The sequence below is a fragment of the Cnephaeus nilssonii genome, assembly GCF_951640355.1.
Source record: "Cnephaeus nilssonii genome assembly, chromosome: 15".
NCBI classification, from domain to species: domain Eukaryota; kingdom Metazoa; phylum Chordata; class Mammalia; order Chiroptera; family Vespertilionidae; genus Cnephaeus; species Cnephaeus nilssonii.
The window spans coordinates 21766136-21788337 of NC_137086.1; the positions used below are offsets into that span (position 1 = coordinate 21766136).

The 22202-nt window shown below is 46.1% G+C and overlaps 1 protein-coding gene and 1 pseudogene across 3 annotated transcripts in view; both read right to left on the minus strand.

Annotated features, from left to right (window-relative positions):
* The window catches only part of KCNG3 (potassium voltage-gated channel modifier subfamily G member 3), a gene marked incomplete at its 5' end in the record, with an annotated part of 34605 nt that extends 33843 nt beyond the window's left edge, over positions 1 to 762 (minus strand). The window contains one exon of one of the 2 annotated variants that reach the window (XM_079792811.1): positions 128 to 762. In XM_079792811.1, the coding sequence (XP_079648937.1) occupies positions 128 to 762 (635 nt within the window). Of the gene's footprint in view, positions 1 to 94 lie in introns of both variants that reach the window. The other variant, XM_079792810.1, reaches the window with a different exon arrangement.
* A 16252-nt stretch (positions 763 to 17014) lies between these two features.
* On the minus strand, positions 17015 to 17323 carry LOC307112117 (ATP synthase subunit g, mitochondrial-like; annotated as a pseudogene). The gene has a single exon. The product of its transcript is annotated as an ATP synthase subunit g, mitochondrial-like (transcript).
* Between the last annotated feature and the right edge of the window lie 4879 nt (positions 17324 to 22202).

Here is a 22202-nt window from a genome sequence, read left to right on the forward strand (position 1 = left end):
AGGCATTCAGGACAGAGACGCGACCGACGAACGGGGACGGGACGCACAGACGTGACAGGACGGACGCAACGGGCAAAGAAGCAGTGCGTCCTACCCGGAGGGCTCCCTCCCAGGGACGGCGGAGTACCTGCTCCGGTCATCCAGGCTGCGGTTGTCGGCTGCTGCGGCGCGCCAATCGGGCAGTGTGCTAGCGCACAGCACCACCATGGACACGATCACAAACACGACCGACACGCTGGCCAGGATCTGGGCGGCCAGCGACGACGTGGGCTCCTCGAAGGTCAGCCGCATGCGCTCCAGCCAGCGCCTGGAGGGGGCGGCCTCGGCGGCACCGCCGGCGCGCGGCTCCTCGCGGCCCACCGCGCCCGGCTCGTCGGCGGAGTAGAAGGTGTAGGTGTCGGACATGCGGTCGTCGAGGCGGCGCTGGCAGCAGTACTCGAGGTGTGCGCCCTCCAGGCCCCAGTAGATCATCTCGTTGTAGAAGGAGAGTTCGCACATCCGCGGCGCGAAGCGCAGCTTGCCGTGGCCGCGCACGTAGAGCAGGATGAAGCCGAAGGCCTCCGAGTGCCGGTCGAAGAAGTACTCGTTGCGCTCGCGGTCGTAGTCGTCGCACACCTCGAGCACGTCGCGCTCCGAGCGGCAGCCGTGCAGCCGGCTCACGCGGCGCAGCGGGAAGTCCTTCAGCAAATCCCGGGACAGCGAGTACCGGGCGCCGCCCACGTTCAGCACCACTGAGGCCGCCCCGCTGCGCCCGAAGGTCATGGCTGGCCGCCCCGAAGCCCCGAGGCCCGAGGGCGCCGCCGCCGCCGCCGCCGCCGCCCCCTAGCCGCCGCGCAGGGTCTGCTGGCCGCGGGGCCGACCCAGGAGCGCGCCGTCGGGGCCCGCGGGCTGCCTGGCCCACTCTGCCTCGGGCTCCTCTTCGGCTCTACGCGCACCCGGGGACCCCTGGGCTCTCGCTTCCTCGGCTGCCCGGCGTCGCTCCTAGAGGCACTCCCTCCGCGCAGCGGTACCTGCAGGTGTCCCGGGAGTCCCCTCCGGCGTCAGCTCTGCACCCCACTGGCGGAGACCGAGGCTGAGAGCCGCCGCCCCTCGCGACCGGGAGATACCCCCCTCCGAGGCCGGGGTGTCCTCTTCAAGGCGGGGTCGCGGTTCCCCCCTGAGGGGCGCGGGCGCCGAGAGGGGTGAGCTGGTGCGGGATGGCTCCAGGTCCTCTGCGCTCCCTGCGATCGCGGATGTGGCAACCGCCCCGCCGCCGTCCAGAGGCGAGAAGCAAAGTGAGCGGTTTCGGAGGCGGCGAGGAGCCGGCTCGGAGGCGGGGGCGGGGCCTCCGCGGCTCCCGGCTCCGCTCGGCTCACCTCCCAGCGCGCGCCGCCCTCCTCTTCCCACCCGCACCTCCCGGGCTCGCTCCGGCTGGGATTCCCCGGCGCCCCGCCCTGGACCTCGGGCTCCCCGCCTCCTGACGCCGTCCTCCCTCTCCGCTCCCGCAGCGGCCGGGAGGGGTCCGCGGGGCGGGGAGGTGGGGAGCGGGGAGCCCCCGGGTGGAGGGGGGAGCCGAGCCCCGCGGCCGGGATACCTGCTCCCGCGTCCCGCCCGGGGCCATCGGGATGACTTGGACAGGACCCCAAAGCCCTTTATCAGCCCCCCAAGGGAGGTAACACGGTCAGCACGGGTGAGGACTGGGGTGCGGGATTTGAGGGGCGGGGACAGACGGCGTTGGGAGAGCTTTTTCCCAGAAACTATCCAGAACCCAGCTCGGTTTCTGAGACCGCCTGGAGGATTTCTCAGAGAAGATAACCCCCAGCAACTGCTTTTCTCGCAGACTTGGCTCTTCCTCTCCCGGCGCGGAGACCACGTCCCGCGTGCTCCGAGGGCGGCCACACACCCCAACACCCAACCTCGGGGCCACTCTCCCGGCGGAGGAGAACGGCCCCGGCCCCCGCTTTCTGGGGCACGGGTCCTAAGGGGGCGCCTAACATGTAGAGCGCCTGGACCCCATCGTGACTCTTCCTGTAGACTGGGGCGAAAGTGTGGGGAGAATCGCCTTGCCACTGGCAACAACAGAATGGCTCGTTGCCTTCGTCTGCATCCTCTTTTTCGTAAAGTCTTGATTGCCCCCGTGCACCCCCAAGCTGGCCGCAGCACCGGCCTTTGGAGCTTTAAGAACCCCTTAAGACTCCGCAGAGAGAACTGCCCTGGTCAGTGCCTAGGAGACAATGGGTTCCGCTTGGCCGGGATTATTTTAAACGGCTACCAGCAAGTCAGGCGACATCGGACACCGGCAGTCCAGCCCGCGCAGAGGTGAAACAGGTGAGTCGTAAGGCAAACTATGTTAAATGCAAAACAAATACTGGAAGAAAAAATAAGGGTGGAGCTGGGTGGGATGTGCGGTCATCTGACCTGAGAGTAACCCAGCTGGTTACTAAGAAGGGTTTTACTTTGCCCTCCACTTTTCGTAATTTTGTAGGATTGGCTCGTGCCCACTAGAGGTCACTAAAAAGAGTCATTTTGCTCTAGGTCTAGTATGGATTCTAAGGGTTGGGTTGGGGGGGGGGGGGGGAAAGACACCTGAAAATTGGAGTGTTCTCTCACAAAGTAAAAAAACAAAATAAAATAAAATCACTGCGTGGTTTCTTTCCTTTTTTTAAATTAAATTATTGGGATGACATTGGTCAATAAAACCATACAGGTTTTAAGTGTACAACTCAATGACACACCATCTACATACTGCATCCTGTGCTCACCACCCAAAGTAAGTCTCTTCCCACCACCATTTATCCCCCTTTTGCCCTCTTCCACGTCCCTCTGCGCCCCCTTCCATTCTGACAATCACCATACTGTTGTCTGTGGGGTTTGTTTCTTTGTCTAATACCTTACCTTTTTCATCCAGCCCTCCAACACCACCACCCCCCACCCCCACCCTCTGACAGCTGTCAGTTTGTTCTATGTATCTATGATTCTGCTGTTTCTCTTTTTTTGGGTGGTTTCTTTCCCTTTTTTTTAAGTTTATTGGTGGGTGGTTTCTTAAAGAATGAAAATCTATAAGTTGTTTACCCCTAGATGTGAATAATTTATCTTAAAAGTATTAAATGTGATTGCCCTAACCGGTTTGGCTCAGTGGATAGAGCGTCGGCCTGTGGACTCAAGGGTCCCAGGTTCGATTTTGATCAAGGGCATGTACCTTGGTTGCGGGCACATCCCCAGTAGGGGGTGTTCAGGAGGCAGTTAATCGATGTTTCTCTCTCATCAATGTTTCTCTCTATCCCTCTCCCTTCTTCTCTGTAAAAAAATCAATAAAATATACTTTTAAAAAGTATTTAATGTGATTGAAAGCTCAAACATAGGAGTTGTTTCTTTGCTAAGTAGCTACTGAACCAGGAAAACATCTTGAAGGAAGTGGGTTTCAAGATAGGATCAAAGGAGGTGATGCTCATGTGCTGGCGGAGAGGAAGAACAGAGCATTCCAAGGAGAAAACGCTCAGATGTGAAGGATGGAAGTCTAAAGAAAGCGAATGAATGCGTTCGCTTGGCTGTAACGATGGGGATCTCAACTGCAGAATTTAGATCTCATCCTAGAAGCGATGGAATCCTAGCAGGTTTTAATAATGTAAATGGCTTTTATCAAAGGAAGATTCCTTTGCCTGTTGGGTTATTCTAAGGAGAAGTCCATTTGTGCAACCCAGGAAGGGAAACCCCATCCCCAAGTCTTCGTAGATGAGAAAGGAAACACTGAGGCCGAGGGCTCAGCAGAGCCTGGACGCTGATTTGGTACAGCGCACGAGGGTGGAGAGAAGTTTGCAGATGTGAGTTGAGAGAAGATCCTGGCTTCAACAAGAGCCAGTTCCTCGGGGAGTTATTAAAAATACTTTCTAGAAGCATCAGAAGCCACAGAACACAGACCAACTATTTTGTTGATTATTTGCTCCAACATTACTGTGTTCTCCATCCAAGATCGCTCTAAACTCTGTTGATTGGACCAGTTAAAGAAATATCACATTTTAAATTAAATATGAGCTCAGAAAACAAATTAATATGATGGCAATACAATCTGTGCCTCCAACATTTCTTAGAGATGGGTTTAAATCATTTCATTTGTTTCCAGAGTAATATTCCTATTGGATTCATCAACCACTGCTGTAGCAGCAATACCCAAATCATTTCCCTACACAAAGGAAACAGTAAGGTGCAGAAACAATTGGCTTGTCTGGTTTAGAAAACCTTGTTAAAAACAATTTTACTCTTTTGTACTTTGAAAACTATGTTAAGAATTACGACATCTAAATTCTTTCTTGGATCCCAGATGATATTTAGGGCCTTTATATATAAATCTTTAGAATGCATTAAAATTTAAAGGCATCAGGCAGAATTTTAGAATTTGAAAGAACCAAGAGATTTTGTCATCTCAATTTATCAACCCATTATTTAGGGAGGAGTAAGAAGGCTCCAGAGATGTGGTGGCTGTAACTTGCCTGAGGTACCCCAGTCAGCAGCATCATGGTAGAGATGGGCTGGAAGCAGGTTTTCTAGTTCCAAACTCTAATCACTCCATCTCCAGGGCCTGCATTGCTGCCACAACCTTCTATCTGATCTTCCTGCACTCCAGTTCTTTCCTCCTCCTGTGAATCCTGTATTATGCCACCAGACAGCTCTTCCTTCTGTTCATTTTAATCAAGTCATTCCTGAGTTCGAGAACCAAAAAGATCTATTGATCTACAGAATTACAATATTATCTATAATAATAAAAGCATAATATGCGCCCTGGCTGGTTTGGCTCAGTGGATAGAGCATCAGCCTGCGGACTGAAGGGTCCCAGGTTCGATTCCGGTCAAGGGCACATGCCTGGGTTGCGGGCTTGATCCCCATTGGGGGACGTGCAGGAGGCAGCTGATCAATGATCCTCTCTCATCATTGATGTTTCTATCTCTCTTCCCCTCTCCCTTCCTCTCTGAAATCAATAAAGAGATATTAAAAAAAAGCATAATATGCTAATTAGACCTGACGTCCTTCTGGACGAAGCCGTGATGGAGGGGGCCGAGGCAGCTGCCACGGCAGCAGCAGGGGGGGGGGGGGGGGGGCTGAGCCCCTTGCACAAATTTCGTGCACCAGACCTCTAGTATTACAATAAAGTCCAAACTGGTTATTTGGGGCCCTCCCTAGATTGAAATCCTGGCTGCACAACTTGTTTGCTAAGTGACCTGGATCAAGTTCCTTAATCTCCTTAAGCCTCCATTTTCCCCTTCGTGTAGTAGAGATAATGATAGCTACATCAAAGGGGTGATGTGAGGATTAAATGAGATAATGTGAGTGTGGGCTATAGCTCAGTGCATGACACAGAAAAAAAATCTCACTTCATTATGCTTCCACAAGCCCAAATAGGCCATGCTCGTTCTCATTATAGGGTTCTAAATAAATACAAATTGGACAAGTGAATTGATTCATCTAAAAATGTGACCAACCGCAAATAAGTAACCTGAACCATCAAAAATTCAGTGTAATGCCCTAGCTGGTTTGGCTCAGTGGATAAAGTGTCAGCCCAGGTTCAGTTCTGGTCAAGGGCACATGCCCAGGTTGTGAGCTCGATCCCCAGTAGTGCAGGAGACAGCCAATCAATGATTCTCTCTCATCATTGATGTTTCTATCTCTCTCCTTCACCCTTCCTCTCTGAAATCAATAAAAATATATATATATTTTTAAATGTTCAGTGTAAAGTTGTGACCCTTACACTGCTGACCCTCCAAATTGAACACAGACTCCTCTATCACTTTGCATTGCAGAACTAGATGTGGTCAGGGACTCTGAACACCTGCCCGTAAGCTTTATAAATTGAAATACCCTGTGGGCACTGCTGGTCCTTGCAGCTTGCTTATCAACTTTGCTTTAGAAAGCCCTCACTCTGCTGTCAATTCATATTTCCAAGTATTTGTCTTAAACCAGTTTATTTCTCAGCATCTGCAGAAACAGTAGAAGCTTTAAGAAGTTGGATTTTAAATGTTTTAAATTTATTTGAGAGAGAGAGAGAGAGAGAGAGAGAGAGAGAGAGAGAGAGAGAGAGATCAATTTGTTTTTTCACTTATGCATTCATTGGTTGCTTCTTGTATGTGCCCTGACTAGGGATCGAACCCACAGCCTTGGTGTGTCTGGACAACACTCTAACCAACTGAGCTACCTGGCCAGGGCCAAAAATTTGGCTTTTTGAATGGAAATGTAAACTGCACATGTCTCTATTTTCATGTATGAAAGACTCTATTGACATCACCCGCCATTACCCCTGTAGAAGGTAATCTTGTAACTTTCAATAAACTGCCCTCAGAACCATCCCATTACATGGACCCCATTCTTAAAAATGAGACGCCTCCAGAGGGTCATGTCACCCCATCCCACACCAATGTCCCTGCCTTTTTCTCAGCTCCAGGACACTTTATGCTCTTACTCAAGCGAAAGGAGCACTATCTTCCTTACATTTCCAGCTTTGAGAGGGTCACTGTGTAATCATTATAGAGGAGGCAACATTTTACCTCTACTCCCTTAGGGTTTTCAACTGGGCCTAAGAATTAGATTGACATAAAACATATTAGCAAAAAAAAAAACAACAACAACAAACAAACAAGCAAACAAAAAATATTAGTAGGAGAAAAGCGTAAAAGTGCATTTAATATAAGTTTTATGTGACATGGCGCCCTCATAAGGAAACGAAGGCCCAAAGGAAGTGGCAAAACCTAAATGCTTTTATACCGGGTTGAAGAAAGAGAGGCAATTGTAGAAAAGTAAACTAGATGGGAGTCTAAAGGAAGATAAATATTTTAGCAAGGTGTTTTTGTATAGAATTCTCTTGGCTTCAACTTCCCATATCTTTTTTTTTTTTTTTAATCCTCACCCAAGGATATTTTTTCCATTGATTTTTAGAGAGCGTGGGAGGGAGAGGGAGAGACAGAGAGAGAAACAGCGATGTGAGAGAGACACATCAGTTGGTTGCCTCCCGCAGAGGCCAGCCTGCAACCGAAATATGTGCCCATGATTGGAATCAAACCCGGGACCTTTCAATCTGAGGGCTGACACTCTAACCGCTGAGCCAAACCGGCTGGGGCTAAACTTCCCATCCTTGATGATAGGACATCTTCCATATGAGACGTTTACTTCTTGCTTTCAAGAGGAAAAAGGGAAGGACCAAAGACCTTTCTTATACCTGATGAAGTTCTTGTACGTGATGGTAGCTCAAAATAATCCTCGTGCCGAAGTGACATGCTTTGTCCCTTTGTGACATCTTCTGCTACCCTTCATCATTCATTCAGAGCAAAAACACTTTTGGTGCCATTACAGAATGGCCCCTCTTCGTTGTCATCTTTACCCAAACCTCACTCCTGTCCTGCTGCTCTGTTGCATTGAGATGGCCCTTCTCCCCACCACCACTACATGTCCCTTGCTCCTTGTAGTGACTAAGAGCCCCTCCGCTTTCCACAAAAGCAGTCTTATTATAACCCCCATTTTCCAGATGAGGAAATGAGGCTTCAAAGAGGTTAGACTTGCTCAAGGTCCCACAGCCACCTAGTGAGTGCCGGACCCAGTACTGAAACCCAAAGTCCACATAGCCCCTCTTGCCTCCCAGGCTGGTCCACTGCCAGCTGTCCTCGCTACCAAACATCGAACACCCCTGGGGAGGGAGGAACACGTTAGGTAATACCAGGGAAGCAATCTGGCCACTCTTGGATGTGGGTCATTCTACAAGATAATCTTCAAAAAGCCACTTCCATATCCCGAAATATTTGAGGAGATGATATAATATCTGATACTTGCTTCAAAATAATCAAAGGCAACCCTAGCTGGTTTGGCTCAGTAGATAGAGCATCAGCCTGTGGACTGAAAGAAAGGTCCCAGGTTTGATTCCAATCAAGGGCACATACCCAGGTTGTGGGCTCCATCGCCAGTAAGGGGCATGCCGGAGGCAGCTGATCAATGATGCTCCCTCATCATTGATGTTTCTATCTCTCTCTCCTCCTCTCCTTTCTGAAATCAATAAAAAATACATTTTTAAGAAATAGTCAAAGGCAGGGGCAAGTGGATAGGGAGGGACATAGATGAAACAAAATTGGCCGTGAGTTGATAATTATTGAAGCTGAGTGATAGGGGGTTATAATATTTATCTCTCCCCCTTTTATTTAATTTAGGTTGCCCATAATAAAAGAGTAAAAATAAAAATTTTAAACCTTGAGCTTCATTTAAGCCTATTTTTAAATGTTGACAGTTATTCCTCCAGACTAGACCAAAATGCACTCTTTTACCATATCTATCATGAAGAGCCCTTTCAGAGTTTTCCTGAGTGTAAGAAAGGTCAGCACACTTTTCTTTTTATCCTCACCTGAGGATATGTTTATTTATTGATCTTTAGAGAGAGGAAGGAAGAGAGGGAGAAAGAGAGAAATCAATGTGAGAGAGAAATATCCATAATCGGCTGCCTCCCATATGCACCCGGCCAGGGTGGTCAGCACACATTTGACCACAGCTATTAAAATTGAATAGTACACACACATCTAGTGAACCAGCAATTTTAACACCATGAATTTACCCTACAGATATAGTCATATATTTCACAAAGATGTACATTTAAGGATCATTGCTTTGTTTTCAACACCAAAGTCTACAAACAACCTAAATGTCCATAATCAGGAGACTGGTTATTTAAATAATAGCATATCCATGGACTTAATGCTTTTGTTTATATAGGCTCACAGAGAACCATTTTCTAAGCCAAACTGCTAAGCAGAAAGAGCCTAGGTCCTGAGCTGTGGGCTAACTTATCCCTTCTTCATAATAAAGATATATGAATATCCTATATAATAAAAGGGTAATGTGCATATCAACCAAATGGTGGAACGACCAGTCGCTATGATGTGCACTGGCCACCAGGGGGCAGACGCTCACCGCGGGAGCTGCCTCCTGCTGGTCAGTGCGCTCCCACAGGGGGAGCACCACTCAGCCAGAAGCCGGGCTCACGGCTGGCGAGCGCAGTGTTGGGTGGCAGGAGCCTCTCCCACCTCCACCTCCAGGGCAGCGCTAAGGACCCCTCAGGGAAGGTGGACATCCCCCGAGGGGTCCCGGACTGCGAGAGGAATGTCGTGCACCAGGCCTCTAGTAGGCATATAATAAGATTTTTGAAAGGATACATAAAATACAGTCATGGCTGGTTGTTTCTTCGTTGAGGGACTGGGAAGGTTGGAGTAGATAGGAGACCTACTTGTTATTGGTTATTGTAAACCTCTTGTCCTTTATTATTTTACCAAATGTAAGAATTATGTTTTCAGTTTTGAAAAGACTAGTTTTTTAAAAAAATGTCACAGCACATACCATCCTACCAAATTCTCTTTCTCTGTTTTTCCTCTGCCCGTCCTCACTGCGACCTGCCTCCTTCTCTGCTCAGTTACATTGGGGGCCGTGCACCTGCTGCTCCCTCTGCCTGGAACACTCTGACCCAGAGCACTGGGCTGACTCCTTGTCAGTCAAGTCTCAATGCAAATGTCACGTCCTCAGAGAGCCTTCCCCAACCATTCATTCTGCATATCAACCTGTTTTCTTTACCCCCTTATCCCTATTTTAAAAAAAATCATCTTGCTCATGCACCTGCTTCTCGTTTGTCATCAGTCTGCTCACTCCATTTGAGAGCAAGAATCCTGGGTCTCGTTCACAGCGGTGTCCCCAGCTCCTGGAGCAGCGCCAGGCTCTTTGTTGAAGCTCAGTAACTACTTGTTGAAGGGATGAATGACTATCACTGTTGATTAAAATAAAGTTCTCTGAGTGCTGAACTAACAGTATCAGTATATATATATATATATATATATATATATATATATATAGAGAGAGAGAGAGAGAGAGAGAGAGAGAGAGAGAGAGAGAGAGGCAGGAATTGATCAATTTGGGAAATCCAGGCTCTTTCTGAAAAACCACCTCAGTTTTGTTAAATGCTTGGCAGAGGACACCTTGGCACTGCTTTCCCTCTGTACCTGCAGTACATGCCAGCCTCCTGGCATTTAAAGGCACTGCAGAGCCCTACTCATAGAGTGGGGACCCTACCCTGGATCAGTGAGCACCCCTTTATTCCTTATCTAGCAGGTGCTTTAGTTAGACAAGTTCTTAGAATCAGCTCCAGTGGTGTCTGGGTCCCATCATCCTCTCCTACTTGTCCCTGGAGGAAAGAGACAATGTGGAGACAGACCAGGGGCTGCAAGGAAAGAACTGTCCACTATTAAATCAAATTGTTTCCAAAAAATATATATAAAACTGTCCAGAAAGAATTGGATGTGGATCCAGAAGGTTCTGTGTGTCTCAGCTCAGGAACTACAGGAACTGTGGAAAGAAATGTGAAAGGTTATTGTTCCGGTGGTAGATTGACATCTCAGAGACCCAAGAGCCTGACTGGGTGCTCCAGATCAAGAAGAGAAGCTTTCCAGCAAAGTAGGTCTTGAGCCCAGGCAGGAAGGAAGTGGGAGAGCCAAGCAGAGAGACAGGGATTCCCCCACTCTGCTCCTGATCACATCGAAGGGCACAGTCAGACAGCCTGAGGGCGGATTCTACTCACAAGAAAAATCAAAGACATTTTTAAATTATGGAAGTTGCCAACTCTGTTCTATCCATTCTGCAAAGAGGACAGCTGCCTTATCAATATAATGAACCAAAATTAACTACTTTAGGAGTCAGTTTTTTAAAAAAAACACCGGCTGTTCTTATCCTTCTGTCCCAATAACAATCAATTTCCCTGACCCACAGTCCCAGCCCCTCCCTACCCCCCATGCCCAGTGCTGTTATTTCTGTCTGGAGAAAGATTGGGGCTGGGGTTGACTGAAATGAAGCATAGGGTATTCCTGGAAATGATCTTCTCATTGTAGATACAACCAAAATAGCACTGGCTCCACACTTAATAATTGATATACTCTTCAACAGCAATTGCATTTTTCTCCAAGGTGTACAGAATTTAAAATACAGAGCTTTTTTCCCTCCAGTTCGTAACTGGAGATAAAATAATCCAATTCTGGTGTGTGTGATCCCATTACCCTTCTATGGCAAAAATTCCAGGCATTTTTCTGTTTTTCCTTCAACACATGTTCTTACAGAATAGAAAAAATAAAGTAAAAAATATGCTTTCAGTAGAAAGCTGAGAGGTACAGCAATCTGGAAGATTTGTAGTTTTTAAAGGAGGTCTGAAGCAGAAGCAGTTAGGTTGGTAAAAGTCTGTCTCAGGCCTGGGTCAGAGAACAGAGCCAATGGCTCAGCAAAAAAAAAAAAAAAATGCTGAGCCATAGCCAGCTTGGCTCGGTGGATAGAGCATCAGCATCTGGACTGAAGGGTCCCGGGTTCAATTCCGGTCAAGGGCATGTACCTCAGTTGTGGGGGGTTGATCCCTGGCCTTGGTCAGGGTGCATGCAGGAGGCAGCCAATTCCTGTGTCTCTCTCTATCTCTCTGTCACCCTCGCTTCTACTTTCTCTAAAAAACAATGGGAAAATATCCTCGGGTGAGGATTAACAACAACTGCAATTCCATATGGCCGTATGGCCCAGAAACATCCTGTCCCCAGATAGGACCTTCCTGTGTCTTCAAGGAACATTGCCCTCTGCTTCCCATTTGCTAATGTTGTGGGAGAAATCAGTGGGCCAGATTTCCCTGTCGCTCGTGGGAGAGGGGTTCTTGAGGCACTGCTGGAATGAGCATGAGACGCCGTAAAGACTTTACATGCATGGAGTTACATTCCTCGGGCTCCAAAGTCCCATGTCCCTTAATCCAGTCTTGGAAAAGGTGCAGCTGGGGTTCCAGGAGAGCCAAAAGCAAGGCCAGTGTCCAAAGTTTCCTTTCCATGTTGGAGCTGGGTCTGGCAGAGCATCTGGCTAGATTCGGTCCACCAGTCCACTGTGGAAGTCCCACATGGCTGTGAGTCACGCTGGTGAATGCAAGGGCATGCGCCCCCTGCAACTGGAGTCCCAAGAGAGCCAGAGGACCAAGAGCCAAGATCAAGAACTCCCTTTGTCTAGGCCAGTGGTCGGCAAACTCATTAGTCAACAGAGCCAAATATCAACAGTACAACGATTGAAATTTCTTTTGAGAGCCGAAAACCGACTTCTGCGCATGGGCCATGAAGTTTCAATCGCACTGTACGTGCGCGCCCGCACGTGGTATTTTTGTGGAAGAGCCACACTCAAGGGGCCAAAGAGCCGCATGTGGCTCGCGAGCCGCAGTTTGCTGACCACTGGTCTAGGAATTTAAATATTCAGGTTTGGGTCTCAAAAGAACTGTTGGCCCAGAAAGAAACTCACTACACACTGATTCATTTGCCTGTCACCATAACCATTATTGCTTGTCTCATTTTCGGTTCTTATAAGTGTATTTCTAATAGCACATGATCTCACTCATCTAGGGGAAATAATGAACAACATAGACTGATGAACAAGAACAGACCCAGAAACAAGGAGGCATGGATCAGACTGTCAGGCCTCGGGGGGAGGGTAGGGAAGGGTGGGGGTAAAGGGGGAGATCAACCAAAGGACTTGTGTGCAGGCATATGAGCCTAACCAGCGGTTAAGGACAACAGGGGGGTGGGGGCATGTGTGGGGAGGGGTGTGGGATGGGAATGGGGGGACGAGAACAAATATGTGATACCTTAATCAATAAAGAAATTTTAAAAAATAATAAAAAAAAAATATTCAGATTTCATGTCCATGCAGTGGCCACACCTATTCTGGCCACTGACTTGTTCCCAGGTGTGACTGACAGGTAAACACCTTCCTACCTCACCCGGACCTTACTGGGTGTGCATCTATTGTCTAGTCCCCATCCATCATCAGGGAACAGACGCAGAGAGTGTTAACTACAGCTTTCTGGCAAAGCTGTATAAATGGCATTCCTATATTACCTACTCTTCTCTTTGCTCCTTTCTTGTTATATAATCACCAGATTATTACAATAGTATCACCAGTACTTGAGGTTTTCCAAGTAGGATTTTTTTTTTTTTCCTTCCCGCAGGAAAGTCATCACAAATAAAAATCTTTGTAGCAAAGGACTCGGAGAAGCTTCTTATCCTTTCACTGGCTTCTGTGGTGATGTATGAAACTGCAAGAACAATTAGAGCAGATGTCAGTGTAAATCTCCAAGGAAAGAAGAAAATAGGCTTACCAAGTTTCCTTTGAGGATGCCAAGGCATTCTCTTCTCCAGATACAGTGTGTATTTAACTTAGTGTCAAGGGATTAGCAGACACTCAATGACTATACCAGTAGTCTATCTCAATAGCCACAGATACTTACAGAAAGGAAGACACAGCGAATATAATTTTCACTAATTCAGCATTAGTCAAGACTTTCAATTTATACTCATTGTGATTTCACAATAGTAACCACCTCTAGAGTGTTGTTTGCATTCTATATAAATTAAACATTGCTGAGACTTCCCCTTACATACAGGACCCTTGAGGAAACTCCAATTTTAATGGTGTCACTCAAACCAGCAGTTTTCTCCTGCTGTGAAAATGTGAGATATGCTAGTAATAGTGCCAATTCATTTGATTCCATCATTATGGGATCCCCTAGGTTCTAGGGCCTAGAAGAATGTTCACTCTGCCCTTACTTGTAACTTTCTAAATAATCAAATAGACACATAGGAGAGGCTGGAATTTGTTATTCCTGCAGTGGGCACCCAATTTCATCTCTGCCTTAGCAAGTACCTTGTTTAATGTATTTTTTGGATGTCAAATTGTAGTGATTTGTATTGCAAAACCATTTGAGGTCCTAGCTGGTTTGGCTCAGTGGATAGAGCGTCAGCCTGCGGACGGAAGGGTCCCAGGTTCGATTCCATTCAAGGGCACATGCCTGGGTTGTGGGCTTGAACCCAGTGGGGGACTTGCAGGAGGCAGCCAATCAATGATTCTCTCTCATCATTGATGTTTCTATCTCTCTTTCCCTCTCCCTTCCTCTCTGAAATCAATAAAGATATATTTTAAAAAAAAGACAAAAACAATTGGGGTCAGAGGGATTTTAAGGGATAAAATGAGAACTGCTTGGAATAACTTGGTTCCTCTTCAGAACCAAGATCCTTTCAGACTGAGAAAGGATCTTGCCATCATTGAGCTTGAATAGGTCAATCTTCTTAGTTCAACAATATCCTTAGAACTGAACATTTCAGGGGCTAAAAAAAAAATAGAACCTTCCTGAGAGGGCCACTAGGAGGCATATGGAGGAAAGAGCAGTGACTGCATCCAAGAAAGGGACTCTAAGTTAAGAAGACAGCCACCTGGCATTCAATGGTGACACTATACCTAAAGCTAGCAAGAGGCCCAGCTCCATGAAAGACTATAACCAGGCTTTTCAAGATCTTCAGAAACATTCTTTGGATAGTCAGATAGGACAGAGAAAGGGTAGAACTTCCAGGGCAGAGAAAGAGGGATACCAGGAGGGACATTTGGAAAACAAGACTCACCTGGCTTGAAGCCCAGAAGATGAGTGCTGGAGTCAGTGTGGTGGGAATTGGGGAGAACCTGAGAGGGCCAGAGAACCACCAGGGTGGGTACACATCCCAGGCTAGTTTGAGGGGCAAATGGGGGCTCAGGCCCAGGAAGGCCCAGGAATGATCTCAGACTCCTATCAGACCCAGCAATGCTGGCCCTCTCCTCCACCTCAGGTTGAGAGACAGAAGTGAGAGCATGAAGAATCCCATGTCTGCAATAAAGACAACTGGGCAAATCATGGTTATCTTAGGACAAGACTACTGTGCTCCGTTAGCTCACCATTTCTAAGCTGCTTATAAAAATATATATATTTTACTTTTTCATTTGTGTGTGTGTGTGTGTTTATTTTTAAAGATTTTTATATACAAAGTTCAGTCTATGTTTGTTAAACTGAAAGGAGAAGGATTTGGGGCCATACTTGGGTTTCGGGGTGGCAGCAGCAGATATAAATGATTTTAAAAACCATAAATACTCCCTGGCCATGCAGCTCAGTTGGTTGTGCGTCATCTTGAGCACCAAAAGATTGCCTGTTCGATTCTGTCAGGGCACATGCTCTGGTTGTCTGCTTCATCCCCAGTAGGGGGCGTGTAAGAGGCAGCCAATTGAAGTTCTGCTCTCACATCAATGTTTCTCTCTCTCTCCCTCTCTTTTCCTTCCTCTTTAAAAAAATAGGCTTTTTATTACGCACAGAAAATGGACATATCTTCATGAGATTCAAGTCTTTTCTGGTTAGGATCACAGCTGACTCCAGTTTCATAGGTGACTCCCTCTTTCCTACCCCAGAAATGGTTTCATAGAATTCTAATTTCTACAGGGTTACAAACTCAAGGCAAACGTCATAGTTTTTTTTTTTTACAAAATGTTGATACCCTACATTCAGAAGGAAAGAAATGGATGCACGAGCTCAAATCTAGACTTGAGACAGGAAATCTAGTGGTGACAACCGTTGGACATCCCCAACCAAAGCTTATGTAAGCAGCTTTAAATATGTAGAGACAGCAAAAGAGAGAATGAGTATCAAAGTACACAAAGAAATTAGGAAACCAAAATGGAAACAAAAGTATAGCACACTTTACCTTAGGTCAGGAAATAGTGGAGAATGAAACTATAGTTGAGCACACCCAGTGGCCAGATGTTGGCTTCTAATGAGAAGTAGCTGATTCTAGGGCTGGGGCACAATGAATCTGGAGTATCTGACAGTGCCAGAAAGTAAGGAACTGCTGATGAAACAAACCACCACAATGATGGCAGTCTGTCCAGGCAACAGAGGAGCCAACTGAAAGAGCTTCCAATGGCCAAAGCTGGACCAGTTTCAGCAAAAATAATTAAGTGGTATTGAATTATTACACAGAGTATAAAACACATATCCATTAGTCCATACTAATATAAATAAATGATTGATTGATTGATTGATTGAATAAATGAATGAATGAATAAATAAATAAATAAATAAATAGGAAGGCAGACGCCTTCAATCTTGGAGTGGTACTAGGTTGTCTCAGAATGTGGTAGTACTAAGGCCCTACCACCTTGTATTTTGGCCCTGGTGGAAGAGAAAAAAGGTGGGTTTTGTTTTTTAAAAGGGCACCTGCAGTAAGGCTACCCTCCAGGCCTGATAGCCAAACTGGAGAGACCTAATATTCCATGACATACAAATGGATTACCAAAACCTGAATCCTCTTGGGTCTCTTAAGGGTGAGATATGGCAGGTGAATTGAATTCCCATTGAAACCTCTCCTTTGCCACAGAAAAAGAATGACCATGTCATCTCAATCAACTTTTCCCAGGGAGCCAGAATACATAGGGACTCCAAATAGCACCTGAAGAAGTCTATAGCCAGATAACCCCACCCAGACCTAGAAATCAGTGCCCAGAACCACCAAAAAATTGAGTGGAGGAGCGCCAGCTGGTGTGGCTCAGTTGTTTGGGCGTCGTCCTGTGCACCCAAAGGTTGTTGGTTCGATCCCCAGTAGGGGGTGTGTAGGAGGCAGCCGATCGATGTTCTGCCCTCACATCAATGTTTCTCTTCCTCTTCCTTGCACTCTCTTTAAAATTAATGAAGCCCTAACCAGTTTGGCTCAGTGGATAGAGCTTCGGCCTGTGGACTCAAGGGTCCCAGGTTCGATTCCGGTCAGGGGCATGTACCTTGGTTGCGGGCACATACCCAGTAGGGAGTGTGCAGAAGGCAGCTGATCGATGTTTCTAACTCTCTATCCCTCTCCCTTCCTCTCTGAAATCAATAAAAATATATTTTAAAAAAAATTCAAATACCCTTCTGATCACCCATGGTCCAAGAACATTAAGATAATAAACCAAAAGGAAACAGGTATTAAAGATTGGTCTTCAGCCCTGGCTCAGTTGGTTGAGCATCGTCCTGTGCACCAAAAGGTCACAGGTTCAATTCCTGGTTAGGGAACATGCCGGGGTTGTGGGCTTGATCCCCAGTAGGGGGCGTGCAGGAGGCAGCAAATTGATGTTTCTCCCTCTCCCTTTCTCTCTCTCTCAAATCAATAAAAACTTTTTTAAAAAGAAAGATTGGTCTTCAAACATTATAGCAAATGATGCCACACACTTTCCTATGGTCTTGCCAACATAAAACTACAACCACACCTCAGTGGTTACCAAACCATTCAGCAGAGCTTCCTTAACTTTGAGCATTGGAAGCTACCAGTTTGAACACTACTATTTTTTTCAAGCCCTGAATAGCTTTAGGGATCTCAGCAAGAGCTGGAGGAACCAGCTCAACCTTGGCATAGTGCCAAAGTGTGGCCAATCTATGTTTCAGGTAAATCACAGCAGCATTTACCAGTGCAGATGCCTTCTCCATGAGGTTACGGACAAACGGGGCCATGGTTCTAGGATGGAAAGTCTGTGGCCTCAGACAACCAGCTGAATGTCCAAAGAGCTGTTTCTTGATATATAAAAATGTCAAAAAATCTTTTGTAGAGTCCTAAGACTTCTCTGCTTATTAGGGCCACATTCTCAATGAGAGTTTGTTACACCCAGATATTATCCCTGAATGTTAAAGATTCATTCTCCCATCAGATACCATAAGCTCTCTTCTTGGTCTCATGACTCTCTAGACAGCACATGTTTTTGTAGGAGCCAAGAGAATTAGCTTTTTCTCTTGTAAAAGGGCCTTAGCTTTAGGAAATAGACCTGGTCATTTGAATCCTGGCTTTACCACTGCTTAGCTGTGTGATTAGAAAAATCACCTACCCTCTGTTAGCATCAGATTTTTTCATCTATCTCAGCGATGTTCAGTTTTTTGTTTATTTTAGGTAGAGCCACTTAAAAAATAAATAGTGCCTGGCCGGCATGGCTCAGTGGTTGAGCTTCAACCTATGAACCAAGAGGTCACAGTTCGATTCCCAGTCAGGGTACATGCCCAGGTTGCTGGCTCGATCCCAGTGGGGGGCATGCAGAAGGCAGCTTATCAATTATCTAATCATTGATGTTTCTATCTCTCCCTTTCCATTCCTCTCTGAAATCAATAAAAATACATAATTTTTCAAAAGATGAAAAAAATTAAATAGTGCCCTGGTGTTAGAGTGTCAGACTGAAGGGTCTCAGGTTTGATTCCTGGTCAAGGGTACATATCTTGGTTGCAGGTTCAATTCCCAGCCCTCATCTGGGTGCATGCAAGAGGCAACCAATCCATGTGTCTCTCTCACATGGATGTTTCTCTCTCTCTCCTTCTCTAAAAATCAATGGGAAAAAATATTCTTGGGCGATGATTAAAAAATCCTATATAATAAAAGGGTAATATGCAAATCAACCGAACAGTGGAACAATTGGTTGCTATGATGCACACTGACCACCACGGAGCAGACACTCAACACAGGAGCTGCCCCCTGGTGGTCAGTGCGCTCCCATGGGGGGAGCACACTCAGCCACAAGCCTGGCTGACTGTTGGGAGCGCAGCGGCCCACCTCCACAGCAGCGCTAAGGATGTCCGACTGTGGCTTAGGCCCGCTCCCCACTGAAGCAGATCCAATTGTCAGTTGGACATCCCCCGAGGGCTCCCGGACTGCTAAAGGATGCAGGCCGGGCTGAGAAACTGCCCTCTCCCACCCCCACCCCCGCCCCGCATGAATGTCGTACACTGGGCCTCTAGTAAATAAATAAATAAGAAATAATAGCCCTAGCCGGTTTGGCTCAGTGGATAGAGCGTCGGCCTGTGGACTGAAGGGTCCCAGGTTCGATTCCTGTCAAGGGCATGTACCTTGGTTGCGGGCACATCCCCAGTGGGAGGTGTGCAGGAGGCAGCTGATAGATGTTTCTCTCTCATCGATGTTTCTGACTCTCTATCACTCTCCCTTCCTCTCTGTAAAAAAAAAAAAAAAAATCAATAAAATATATTAAAAATAATAATAATAATATGCAAAACCTCAATGTATAAATAGATTAAAGATACTCTGCTCAGGTTGAAGTGGAGCTTGGGAGCACAGATTTCTACCCACTGTGCCTCCTATTTGTTCCCCCTTCATCCTCTTTCAGGCAACCCCCAGAGGATCTCCATAAACTATGGACTTCACAGGGCACTGTTTGAAGATCACTGCTCTGCCCACAGGAACTGGCACAACTTTACCAGCCCCTAGTCTTGATCCCTCATGCTCCAGACCCTCACATTTCTTTAGGTTCCAACAGCCATGCGAGAGAAAGTCCTTCTGTACCTGCTTTTGCCCTATTCCCCAATTTTCATTTCCAATATGAAGACTTGTCGGGGTTGAGGACAAATATGTGATACCTTAATCAATAAAGTAATTAAAAAAAAAGACTTGTCAGTTTCCCAAATGATTGGCAATCAAGAATAACCTTACTCATTAGGTGATTCTCCCTCCCACTCTTTCTGTTTTCTTCCCAAGACCTTAGCTCTTGGCATTTGGGAAGCTGTGATGTGAAACTGCCTATGTAAAGGGTTATCCATGTATTTGAGGAAGCACCGAGGAATTTCACCCATCTGACCTTTCCTTTTAGACCACTGGAGTCGTCAAGGCTAGGCACGGAATGGAGATGGGCTGGTCCATGACTGTGGACCAGGAGAGAAAGATCTGAAAGATCCAAGAGCATGCCAAAAAAAAAAAAAAGCATCAATCCAAAAGGGTCAGGCTGAGAGGCAAAACCTTACAATGAGATTACAGTGAGAGACAGGAAGATGGACTGGCTGGCTTGGGAGGAGAAAAGAAGCAGATTCTAAACTTGCTCTGTACAATATGCCACTAGCCACATGGAAGTATTGAGATGCACTGTAAGTGTAAAATATACACTGGATGTCAAAGACTTGGAACAAAAAAGGAATGTAAAATACCTCATTTATAATTTTGATACTATGTTTGATCCATCTAATTTATAATGATTCCATTTATATTCTGTTTATATTGGTTACATTGAAAATGATAATATTGTGTATGTATTTGGGTTAAGTAAACTGTATTATTAAAATTCATTTCACCTATCTTTTTACTTATTTATGTGTTCGTTTTTATTTATTTTAAAACATGGAGTGCTTCATGAATTTGTGTGTCATCCATGCACAGGGCCATGCTAATCTTCTCTCTATTGTTTCAATTTTAGTATATGTGCTGCCAAAGTGAGCACCCTTTTTACTTTTTTAGATGTGGCTACTAGAACATTTAAATCGCCTGTACGGCTCACATTATTGGGCAGTGGTGGTCTCTAGACTCTAGGCTCTCGACTGGAGAGACATCCCAAGACAAGGAAACAAAGAAGCAGGGACATTATGGAACCTGAAGCCTTACCCTCAATAAAGAGGCAGAGGTAACGAGCACACCCCTCTCAGACGTCCTCCTCTCACAAGTCGCTGAGGTGAAGTCTCTCACCCAGTTTGCTCGGTGAAAGGTTTAACAGGTTTGGGAGGATGCTGAAGGTGGGAGCAGATTCCCTCAGGGCCGTACCCTTGACTCACAGTGGGCCTGGAACCGGCCCCATCACGGACTCCAATATACACTCCAGTGCCAACCCGAGGTTACGTAATTAGGTTCAGTTACATATAACAGACAAAGCCTTGTGAAAATTAATAAAAACAGAGACCTCATTTAAGATGGTGTGTGTGGAGGAAGGGCCTCTAGAAGACCATTTGCAGGCACATTATCACTCAACACACACTACTGACCCCAACAGGAAGAGAGGCACCTTGCATCTCTGACAGGAAGTGATACTACTTGTCTACCTCAGCAGGAGGAAGAAAAGATTCCTCCCTGCCCAGTAACAGCTCAGCCAATGGGAGACTACCAAAGCTCAAGCCAATGAAAAGTCACTATACTTTGACCTTTCAGTTTCCTTCAATGGACTATACCTTTTTTAAAAATTTTATATATTTTATTGATTTTTTACAAAGAGGAAGGGAGAGGGATAGAGAGTTAGAAACATCGATCAGCTGCCTCCTGCACACCTCCTACTGGGGATGTGCCCGCAACCAAAGTACATGCCCTTGACCGGAATTGAATCTAGGACCCTTCAGTCTGCAGGCCGACGCTCTATCTACTGAGCCAAACCGGTTAGGGCAATGGACTCTACCTTTTACAACAGCTCCTCCCAAGTCCACAAAAGAGCAGTTTCTCTGGACTTGTGAGTGGTTTGCCATTAGACCTGCATGTTGCATACTGCAATTCTTTCTGAATAAACACATTTTGCTGGAGAAATATATGGCAGTCTGTTTAAGGTCAACAGCCCAAAATAACAGTCGCATAAACAAGAGAGAACTTTATTTCTCTCTTAAGGAGAAAAAAAAATTGAGAGAAATAAACTTCTGTTTTGTTTTGCTACTGGTTTTTGGACTTAGTCTATTATATGCAACTGGACCTAATGAGAAAGGAATGCATGGATTTCTTTTTTTTTTAATATATTTTATTGATTTTTTTTTTACAGAGAGGAAGGGAGAGGGACAGAGAGTTAGAAACATCGATGAGAGAGAAACATCGATCAGCTGCCTCCTGCACACCCCCCACTGGGGATGTGCCCACAACCAAGGTACATGCCCTTGACCGGAATCGAACCCGGGACCCTTGAGTCCGCAGGCCGACGCTCTATCCACTGAGCCAAACCGGTTTCGGCATGCATGGATTTCTAACAGTCATCTTAGACCATGAGAAATGAGCTAATGAGGACAAAGAAGCAAGATAGAGGGAACTTGGGTCCTGGATGACAGAGGAACTATCATTGGCTTATTGTCTCATGATTCAAGAAGGCTATTAGAGTTCCATGTACCAGGCAGAATAAAAGTGAAAAGGGCAGGAGTAAGACCATTTCCTTCTTTTTAATAACAGCATACAATGCTCTATATTTCATTGGCCAGAACTTAGTACAGGGGATAGAAAATGGTATTTAGATAGGTGAATAGGTATCTTGAATAAAATCAAGATTCTACCACTGAGAAGAAAGAGGAAAATGAATGTTGGAGTGGGCAATACATTTGTACCCCTTGGGTACATGTTGATGACCTGTATCACTCTGAAAGGACCCACAGAATGGTTCTGCAGCTTCCAGCATGGGCATGTGGATAAAAGATAAGCCATAGAGCATTGACCCTCCAAAGATCTCCCCCTGGTTCTCACAAATGAAGGGAGCATAGAGCAAATCAAGTCTGTGCACAGGGACAGGTTGAAGACCATCTCTCAAGCAATCCTGCTTCAGTAGCAATTGGGTGCTTAGGAGTGTGTAGTGATCACTTGTGTCCCATGGTTTTTTAATATATATACATTTTATTG